Raw genomic sequence first — 11,552 nt, 5'->3', positions numbered from 1 at the left:
CTTTTTTTTTAAATGATAATTTTGACCAATCTTAGTGTATAAGTATTCACTGATGTGTGCTGAACTAGCTATTATGATGCTAATGAATTATTATTAGTAACATATGCTCTCAATATGCATATGTTTTTTGTGGTTGCTCTTTCTGTTTCTGCTAGCTAATAATGAGTTTGTATCCACATTTGCAAGATGGTTAATTCTTGTTTGGTATCTTATCTGTTGATGAAACAAAAGCAAATGAGACCAGGCATACAGAGGAGATTGATCTAGAGATGTAGTTCCCATAAGCACAAACCTCCAACCAATGGGAGAAAAAAAAAAAAAAAAAGAAAGGTTTCATAAATGCAGGCTTGCATAAAGAGAATCTACCTTCTTAGCTATACAATTATAAAACCTGTCAGTATTGCCCCCCCACCCCTGTTTAGTAGGTGATTTCAGAACTATAGATAGGAGCACTGAAAAATCACTAGGACAGGAAAAAAAAATCAGACTTGGTTGAAGTGATTTTTTCCATTTCACTCAGAACATTTTACCAAATAGTGGCCAAATACTGAAAAATAAGTTTACTCATCAGTGTGAATAGGCATGAGATCACTAAGAAATTTTGGATTAAAAGTGGGCCAGTAAGAAAGATTTGGTTGTGTAAAAATACTGAGAGACCCGGTTCCCCAATATTTTAATTCTTTACTTCCAAAAGAAAGAATATATTCCTTATTAATGGACTATTACCAGTTTAGTGATAAACACCCAACACAGTACCTGAACAAATCAATGTTTTATTTTTGCATCATAGTTTGCTGTTCTTCCTAGCTGGCAGTCACTGCACTGTAGATACTGTCAATTATAATGTAATTCCTAATGTTTCTTCATGTTCCATCTTAAGAGTAAATGAATAGTTATCTACTTTCATCAAATATTAGTTTTCATATTCTTCCAGCAGAAAGCTCCAAAATCAAAATCTAACAATGAATAGAACATGTATGCATAAAAATCCAAAATGTATCCCCTTTGAGACATTTGGGAATAAAATTTTCATATTTCCAAAAGTCTGCATTTTGGGGACATGAAACAGCATTACAATTTAACACAAAATCAGGTGCCATTTAATACTGTTTAATATTTTAAAACTCTCTCTAATAATACAGATCATCTTAATGTGATAGAAATATTTCTTGCAAGAAGCTTTGCCCTTTTCAGTGTCGTTCTTCTCCATCCCACTTCCTGTGATTGGTGGCAGTGGTGCCTCTCCATGGCAGCAGCTTAGGGGGATCCTTACAGGCAGTCCTCTTCACTCTGAACCAGCAAGCGCTCTGGAGGAAGAACAGACTCTAATTTCTGCCAGCGCTTTGGAGGCCACAGGATATGTGTAGCATGGGCATGCAGGAGTCCTAGGGAAACCTGAACCCAAGAGAGACACAAAGAAAGCAAGAAAGACATTCTTTTATATAGGAACATCATTAACATCTTAAAAGCAGAATTTGATCCAGGTCTGATATTTCATGGAAAGATGATGCTTAAGAGAATAAACACTTATTGGGATTTTTCTAGGTTCTTTATATACGTAAATATGCTTAATACAACCATTTGAGGTAGGTACTGATATTATCCCCTTTTTTGCATAAGAGAATACCGGAGTAGGCTGCCATTTCCTTAAGTCACAAAGCTACCAAGCTACGGAGGCTGGCTTTAGGGCTTAATAGTCCTGCTTTTAGAGGCTAAAAACCCCAGTGAGTATGAATCTGGTTTACATTCTCAGAGTTTCTGCCAGAGCTCCCAGTATCTCAGAGAAACTTTTTTTTGGGGGGGGGGGGCGGGTGGGGGGGGACAGACATACCCTTAAAAAAATCTATATTTTGTTAAAAAAAGAATACTGGATGCTTGGGGCTGGTACAATGGGACGACCCAGAGGGATGGTAAGGGGAGGGAGGACGGAGGAGGGTTCAGGGTGGGGAACACATGTATACCTGTGGCAGATTCATTTTGATATATGGCAAAACCAATACAATATTGTAAAGTTAAAAAATAAAATTAAATTAAAAAAAAAAGAAAAGAAATACTGTCCCACCTACTGGATGAGTAGCAGGAGTTAGGTGTGAGATTGGGTAAGGTGCTTCCACAGACAGTATACAGAACAATGTGAATTTAGTGCTCACGGAGAGAGGTGGGAAACAAGGAGAAAAAAATCCAGTATATGGTCCTTAACTGATGATGATGGTTTGACTCAGGATTTTTTTGAGTATATGATGGTGTGAAAGTGAGATGTGTTCAGTAGAAACAATACTTCCAATTTTGATTTTTCCCAGGCTAGCAATATACAATATGATACTGATACTCTCTTGTAATGTGACACAATGAACTGCAGCATGCCAGGCCTCCCTGTCCATCACCAACTCCTGGAGTTTACCCAAACTCATGACCATTGAATCGGTGATGCCATCTAACCATCTCATCTTCTGCCATCCCCTTCTCCTGCCTTCAATCTTTCCCAACATCAGTGTCTTTTCAAAAGAGTCACTTCACATCAGGTGGCCAAAATACTGGAGTTTCAGCTTCAACATTAGTCCTTCCAATGAACACCCAGGACTGATTTCCTTTAGGATGGACTGGTTGGATCTCCTTGCAGTCCAAGGGACTCTCAAGAGTCTTCTCCAACACCACAGTTCAAAAGCATCAATTCTTCTGTGCTCAGCTTTCTTTATGGTCCAACTCTCACATCCATACATGACTACTGGAAAAACCATAGCCTTGACTAGATGGACATTTGTTGACAAAATAATGTCTCTGCTTTTTAATATGCTGTCTAGGTTGGTCATAACTTTCCTTCCAAGGACTAAGCGTCTGTTAATTTCATGGCTGCAATCACCATCTTCAGCAACCTTGGAGCCCCCAAAAATAAAGTCAGCCACTGTTTCCACTATTTTCCCATCTATTTGCCATGAAGTGATGGGACCAGATGCCATGATCTTTGTTTTCTGAATGTTGAGCTTTAAGCCAACTTTTTCACTCTCCACCTTCACTTTCATCAAGAGGCTCTTTAGTTCTTAACTTTCTGCCCTAAGGGTGGTGTCATCTGCATATCTGAGGTTATTGATATTTCTCCCAGCAATCTTGATTCCAGCTTGTGCTTCATCCAGCCCAGCATTTCAACTGGTATTGTACCCATCCCATTTTATCACATCAGGAGGCACAAAATATTAGTTAATCCCATTGTTGTCATGTGAAGTTTGATCATTTGATTAAGGTGATGTTGATCAGGTTTCTCTATTGTAAATCAGTCATTTTCCTTTTGTAACTAAAAAGTAATTGAGGGGATGATATTTTGAAACATGTAAATGCCCCATATGTTAATAACATATCTCACTGCTCTCTGGAGGAAGATGGTTTCTAAAGCATCTAAAATAATTTTAACAGCATTTCTCATGATGTACTCTGCATATAAGTTAAATAAGCAGGTGACAATGTACAGCCTTGATGTACTCCTTTTCCTATTTGGAACCAGTCTGTTGTTCCATGTCCAGTTCTAACTGTTGCTTCCTGACCTGCATACAGGTTTCTCAAGAGGCAGGTCAGGTGGTCTGGTATTCCCATCTCTCTCAGAATTTTCCACAGTTTATTGTGATCCGCATAGTCAAGGGCTTTGGCATAGTCAATAAAGCAGAAATAGATGTTTTCCTGGAACTCTCTTGCTTTTTTGATTGTTCTTTATTTTTTAAAACTTTATTTTATTGTTTATATATTATTTATTTGGCTGTGCTGGATCTCGGTTGCGGTATGTGGGCTTCAGTAATTGCAGCAGGTAGGCTTAGTTGCTCCAAGACAGGTGGGATCTTAGTTCCCTGACCAGGGATTTAACCCATGTCTCCTGCATTGCAAGGCAGATTCTTAACCACTGGACATCAGGGAAGACCCCCTTGTACTTTAAACCTGTTCCATCTGAAATTAGACATCTCTTTAAGGAGGCTTTGATGTCTTTTACCAAGGAATGCTGTTTAGAAACCAAGACCAGGTGGAGATGTGCTGCTTGCTCCTGGTGGTGTCAATCTATGCCATTTCAGGGGATGGACATAAAAAGCCCATACCACAGGCATCCTTCTCACCTTCCTGCATTCCAAATTTATGTCTCTCTTATTCCATAGTGAATGCTCTGTCTCCCAGTAACAACGTTTACACTACCCTATAATACATACAAAAAGGTAGTTTTAAGTTCACTATAAATAATACCTACAACAAATTTATTCAGTAAAAATCGAGATTTCTTTATAATTATTTCGGTCTTTAAAATAATTCCAGTATATTAGCAAAGTCCTGTGTTCAAAAAAAGCTTGCTTGAATCTAGTCTGTATCCTCCCCAATACAGTTATGTTTCCTTTCGATATATGGTTAAGCCCATTTGTTTCTATTTGTATTCAATTTTAGAGTTCACTTTTGTTATCCTTTTTGATTCAGCTTTATTTGTGAATAAACATTTAAATGGTTCAGAAGGTATGGCATGCAGAATATGCCCCCACACACACCAAAGACGTACACACACCAGTCCCCCAGACATGGTGAATATGGGATATGTCAGGACAAAATGGAAATTAAAGTTACTAATCAGTTGATCTGAGGATAAGAAGACTATCCTATATGAGCCCATGGACATGTGTAATCACAAAGGTCTTAAATGTAGACCAGCTAGGTAGAAGGATCAGATTCAAAGAGAGATTTGAGGATGCGGATGTCAAACAGGGCCATGAGCCAAGGAATGCAGGTGGACTCTGTAAGCTGGCAAGGAAACAAATTATCCCCTAGAGCTTCCAGAATGAAGCCAGCCCTGCTGACACCTGAATTTTAGCCCAGTGAGACCCATTTTGGACTTCTGACCTCCAGAACTGTAAAATTATACACTCATGTTGTCTTAAGCCACTAAACTTGTGATTTATTACAGCAGCAATAGGAAACTAATAAACTAACAAAAATGCACACAGAGAAATTCCAGTATCTGCTACCTTACCTCTCTAGTAGGATAACTATATTAATTTCTGGCTTATCCTTCTTTTCCAGTAAAGAAAACCAAATACACATATTTATCAGTTTTTATCTATCTGTGTATATCTATATTTTTATGTGTACATATTGTGTCTATATATATTATGTGTACATATTTTTATACACACACACACATACACATTATTTCCCTATTTCTCATACTGAAGGTAGCTACTGTTATGCATATTCCCTTTTGATGGTACTTTTATTCTTAACAGCACATCCTGGAAACCACTTCCTATCATTTCATAGAAATGGAGCCTGTGGTTTTTACAAAAGCTCTACCCCCACACCCAGGCAATCCTGATCAACCCCAGGAGAAATCTAGATCTGGGTTTTCCACTTGGCTTCACACCAAGAAAAGGTAAACCTAACCAACTCTAAAGACTTCTAAGTATATTTGGAACATCCTAAGTAACCATTCTAACCAAATTAACTGCAGAAGCCTAGCTCTAAATGGTCTGCCACACTGCTGTTCTTATCTATTTTTGTTCTTGTCTGGGCTCAGCTAAGCTAGAGAACAGCTGGTCTCCATCCCCTCCACAGTAACCCTTTTTAGATTTGATAGCTGCTGCTCGGTTGTCCCTCAAGCCTTTATTTGCTTTTCCAACTTGTTTAACTTTTTTCCTAAGGTTTGATCTGCCAGTCTTTTAACTTGGCTGAACTCTTGCCAACATATTTGCCTGATTTCCTAGTTTTGGAGCTCAGTTTTAACATAGTGATTCAGTTTTTTTTTTCCTTTTAAATCATTCATTTTACCAAAACGTATTATAATTTTATTCCATTTATTAAAGATGCTACTCTCACTTCCGGAAAAAAATGATTCATCTTCATAATTATAAATAATGGTGAAAATTCCCACAGATGGATAATGTCAGTATCATGTTCAAACATGGTATGTGAATGCAGAATATATGTTTTTTAAAGACTGTGATTAATATAGAAAGTGCCTAGTCACTCTCTTAGCTATCTTGTCATATGATCTTTTTTATTGGTATGTACATAGACATGCAAAGAACACAGTGAATTTAAAAGGGCATAAAAATCCAGAAATACATTAAACTTTTAAAAATTATAAGTTCTTTTCAGGTGCAGCTTTGGTGTCCACACATACTGTGTTAGGGGTGGTCCTCCAGAGAAACAACTAATAAGATGTGTGTATATATAGAAACAGAATTAAGAAATTAGCTCACACAGTTATGGAGGTTGGTACGTCCAAAATCTGATACAGAAGACCAGTAGGCTAGGGGCTCAGGAAAGAGTTGAAGTTCAAAGGTAATCTGCTGGTAAATTCTTCCCTGGTTGAGGGAATGCCAGCCCTTTGTTCTCTGCAGGCCTTCAACTGACTGATCTCCAATATGTGAGTGTGACTTATTTAACCTGCTTTCAAAGTCCACCATTTAAATGTAAATTATATCCAAAACGACTCTCATTGAAACATCCAGAATGATGTTTGACCAAATATCTGGGCACTTGGGCCCAGCCAAGTTGACACACAAAATTAACCATTACACCTGACAACTACAGTCACACCTGATAAACATGTCCTCTGTGCTTCCTCAGGGTCACGCACACAGTGCTGACTATACTCAGGGCAGGGTTCCGAACGATCCTACATATGGCCTCATTTAATCTCTTAATAACCCTGATGCAGGTACTACTATTGTCTCTACTTCATAGTCGAGGAAACCTCGGTCCAACCACAGTTTTTGGATATATGCCTTCTGGCTCCGAGAACTCTACAACAGGATTACAATATAATTTATCACACAATATCATTTATCATACAAATGAGAGACTTCTGACAGCCAATGGGGGCACTTTTTAAATTAAGTCAGGATGAAAATTTGTTCAGGACCTTCAGGGACAAATCAAGATATGATTACCCTAATCATACTTCTTGATATTGCTGAGTCCCACATACTTTCCTGTAATAGATTTATTAAAAAGAAATGCACATTATGGACTGAATTGTGTTCCCCCAAATTGCTATGTTGAAGCTCTAACCCCAAACACCTCAGAATGTGACCATATTTGGAGATAGGGCCTTGGCCCTAACCCGATCTGATGGTATGATTGCAAGAAAAGGAGATTAAGACACACAAAGAGATAACAGAGTTGCATGTGGACAAAGGAAAGACTATGTGGGGACATAGCAGAAGGATAGCCACTTGCATGCTAATGAGAGAGACCTTTGAAGAAACCAGACCCACCAACACTATGATCTTGGACTTCTAGGCTCCAGAACTGTGAGAAATTTTGTTGCTTAAGCCCTGCAGTCTGTGGCATTTTGTTATGGCAGCCCTACCAAACCAATACAGACATAAATAAAAGAAACATTGCTGGAAGCCAGTTCCTGAGATAGCCCAATATTCACCCAAAATAGGGGAACTAAGGAGAATGAGAAAAAGGGGGGAAAAAAAAGTCTGTTATTTAGGGGAGACAGAGAGAGATGTTTATGCATACACAATTTTTTTCAATAGCTTAAATACTCTGACGGACCAACCTAATATTTTATTGGTACCCGATTCTCCTGTCTCTTTGCTCTTTCGTGACCCTATGTAGATGTGTCTCCTCCAATAGATTCACAATATTCTTAGGCTAGAGGAATTCACTTTTATAGTAAATTTTAAAACAGAGCACTAAAACTATATTAAATAAAACATTATAAACCCTTAGCAGATTATTGTATTTTTAGTATCTACTGAATGAGAAAATAGGTCCATTTACATGTATTAAGGAGCATTTACAAAACTCTGTTGCCTAAAGATGGAGAATCAAGGATCTAGAATAACAAACAAACAAGTTTGACTGTGTACCCCACCAGCAAAAATACTTGTATTCACATACTTAAAATTATCCATATAATATGTAAATATAAAATATATAAAATTATATCAAAATAATCTATACATATATTAGTATTAACACTCTATAAAAGCAAATGTTAAATAAAGCTCAAATTGTTATTTTTTAGATCCAAAGTTCTACTTTATTTTGTATCCAGGGGATCATTATAAACATCCGCTGTATAGTCCTGCTCCTTCTTTAGCAGCAATCCCCTCTCTGGAAAACACCAGGATTACTAGTTGGAAAGTGATCAGTGTTGTCAGTCAATTGGTTTATTTGGTCCACATGATGCCAAGAAACCACATGGACTAAAATTACAGTGAATTGACTGTCTTTGATTGACTTGGCTCCACTGAGAAGTTATTTTGGCATCTGATAGACACAGCCTTCATGGGCCCAGATTTTGATTCAAGTGCCAGGGGCAGAGATGTGTTACTCTGGTTCCTTTCACTCCTTACCACAGGGCTACAGTTTACAGAACACTCTTCCAGCTTTTGGCTTTAGGACACCCTCCCTTGAAATAAGAGCTTGCAAGAAAAAGCTGTGAGTACGGTGGTAAAATAATAAAAATAAAATCAATTACTTTGTACTGGTCATTGCTGACCAAGGACTAACATAAGCACATAAGTCTAGAGATAGGGCAGAAAGAAAGTGAAAGTGAAAGTCACTCAGTTGTGTCCAGATTCTTTGCAACCCCATGGACCATACAGTTCATGGAACTCTCCAGGCCAGAATACTGGAGCGGGTAGCCTATCACTTCTCCAGTGGATCTTTCCGACCCAGGCATGGAAGCAGTGTCTCCTGCACTGCAGGTGGATTCTTTACCAGTTGAGCTACCAGGATAGGGCAGAGGGGAAACACAGAAAAGAAACTAAGAAAGAAAGAAAATGACTAATCATGCAACTCCTTTTTAAAAAGATGTTCAGAACTAGAACATCTAGATGTTCAGTTCTAGAACAGGGTCAGGAGAGAAATGAGTAATGAGATGAAGCACAAAACTCCCAAGGTTATTTGATAAAAAGATTTTCTGAAAAGAGCAGTGTTTGTACAAGATTAGGAACTACTTGTCAGCAACAAATATTTGTTGAATGAGTGAATGTTCATTAAGGAGGAAGTCTTCAATCTGGAAATGCTACATTTTCTGATCTGGTCATCAAAGAAATTCCCTAACTTAAGAGAAACATCCACAGTTTTCTGGAAAACAATATTATTTAGGCATGAGAGCTTCACAGACGACATGCCACAATGGACTGACCATCAACTAGTGCTACCAAATGACTGTGATACCGTTCTCAATATAGATCTTCAGTGCAGTCTCAAAATAATTTTTAAAAGGTACAGTATGGAATTTAAAAACATACATATGTAATGCATAGATTTTAAATTTTTATATTCACTGCAGATTAAGAATTTTTAAAATATATTACACAGGCAAAGAAAATTGGCTTGGATTGCCTCTGGTGACCCCCATTTACCTCAAAAACAAATGAACAAGATTAGGAAGGAGAGAAACTTATAATGCCTGGTCTTCATTCTCCTGGGATAAGTATCATTGATGTTTTGAGTAATAGACCAGAATCCTGGCTGTTTGTCCTCTTCCACATATGACAGTTTCCCTGAACACAGCATCTGCTCTAGTCTGCTCACAGTGGCAGCCAGGGAACACTACTCAGCGGTGCCCTGACAGAGCACTTCGGCTGTTTCTGGACTGGAGCACCACAAGAGAGGATTTTGTCTCTATACCTACTGCTAAGACCAGGGATGGGACGGTACGTGGAGAGCAGGCCACTAGGAACATGGGGCTGCCCTCGGAGCCAGCTCTTTGGTGCTGTGGTTCAATCTGATGCTGCAGGTGGGGAGTGTAGGGCAGAGTCCCATGCACTGGTGACGAATCCCGAAAGAGCAGGGCATTGTACACAAGGTACTAATCCCCTGGAAGGACTCTAGCTAGATGGAGGACAGCAGAGATCATCACAACGCCAGCCACCAGGAAGAGACATCTGACACCTCGCTCACTGCATCTTGGTGTCAGAGTCATGAAGGAAAACACAGCGCCATCAAGCACTGGATAGAACGGTGTATCACAGAGAAGAGACAGAGCAAGATCGCTTCCTTCATGGGTGTCGGTGACACTCAGCTCCACAGAGGATGCCCCGGCTGTGCAGGGACGCCTTCCTCAGCCTACCTCTGCGGTCACCACTTTCTGGTCATGTCAGTATTACACAACAACATCAGCACTAAAAGCAGTCTCTTCAAAATAACCTACAAGACTGAGAAAGAGAGAAAGGTTGAGGAGAGCAAGATATTTCCCTTATCAGGTAGCATAGAAGTGAATTTTCTTGAATATATGAACAAAAAAGCAGATGTACAGCCTAAGTAAAGCAAACAATTAGAAATAAAGACAGGCAAAAATGTATCATATGGAAAAATAAGCAACAACACTGTTTCAAAATATTATGAAAAAAATATTTTTTTAAAAGTCTGAAGGATAGAAATGCTGCGACCTACTTGATTCTTACACATGGATTAACATATACAAATTTGACATTTCATTAACACTGTCTGATGCAGTAGACAAGGGTCATGAAGAGAGGAGTAGTGGCTTGTCATCCAGCACACATTCCCAAGATGCTTATCAACACAGCACCGAGCAGATAAAACATAGTTCTCCAAACAAAAACATGCAGGGAGACTGCTTCCACTCTAAGCAAGCACTGATGGACATCTACTCCAAGACAAACAAATAACTCAGTGCTTTGGCTGTTGAGGTGAATGAGAGGCAGGAGGGCTGTGTGCCAAAGAATTATGCGGAAGACAAACAAGGAAAATATCAAGACTCCTAAGACCTAAGCAAAAAATATATTTACTAGTAAATGAGGAGAGAAGGAAAACTAGAAAAATGGAGAAGAGGGGAAGCAGTAGCTGATAAAGTAGAAGGCGCAGAAGCAGCACAATGAGAAAGCTTTACATGTGGGGAATGAACCACTTCCATTACCTCCTCCCACAGAGCCCCAAGAAGCAGCACCAGTTATGAGGACACATCGCCATCCAGAAAAGAACCCAGCATTGCTCTTTTTGCTCCTTGAAATGACAAGAGGAAGGGTCCTTGTGTTGGGGAATAGTTCCCTTAGATGAGAACACTTCTCTTCCTAAAGATGCAATACAGGCTTTATACACCTAAAGATGCAATACAGGCTTATACACCTTATCTGCAATTCCAAAATCCAACAAGCTACAAAAATTCACTGTTGTGTAATCTCTAGTAGCAAAAACCAGACGTGACCCAAACTGTTAGAAAACCATACCCTTTATTTTTCCCCTCAGTGTGCCTTTCATAATTTTTGCTCCAGAAATATTAATGTGCTTGATTATAGACATTACCCCAGACTCTACTGGGAGCATTACATTACGGTATAGATATCATTCAGCTGCTGTTTGCACACACTGACACTACCTTCCCAAAATCCAAACAATCTGATTTCTGAAGTATCTGCCCTCCGAGGTTTCAGATCTGGTATTACTGTCTTTAAATATCTGCAAAAATGAATATTTACCAAAGAGGATAAATGTCACCAGAGTTTTGGCTCAGTCCTAGGTGGGATGGGACCCCATCTGGGATCTCACTATCTGACGAGAGAGAGAGAGATATTTAAACAGAGCATCAAAATACAACCCGA

At 38.9% G+C, this 11,552-nt stretch overlaps 1 protein-coding gene across 1 annotated transcript in view; it reads right to left on the bottom strand.

Annotated features, from left to right (window-relative positions):
* Positions 1-757: 757 nt before the first annotated feature.
* IMMP2L (inner mitochondrial membrane peptidase subunit 2) overlaps positions 758-11,552 on the bottom strand; it is a 956,525-nt gene continuing 945,730 nt past the window's right edge. The window contains exon 7 of the mRNA XM_070787260.1: positions 758-1,395. Coding sequence (XP_070643361.1) covers positions 1,270-1,395 — 126 coding nt within the window. The 3' untranslated portion in view covers positions 758-1,269. The remainder of the gene's footprint in view (positions 1,396-11,552) is intronic.

The sequence above is a fragment of the Bos indicus genome, chromosome 4 (assembly GCF_029378745.1).
Source record: "Bos indicus isolate NIAB-ARS_2022 breed Sahiwal x Tharparkar chromosome 4, NIAB-ARS_B.indTharparkar_mat_pri_1.0, whole genome shotgun sequence".
Taxonomy (NCBI): Eukaryota; Metazoa; Chordata; class Mammalia; order Artiodactyla; family Bovidae; genus Bos; species Bos indicus.
The sequence above is the reverse complement of the archived record's forward strand: the minus strand, read 5'-3'. Positions and strand labels throughout refer to the sequence as shown.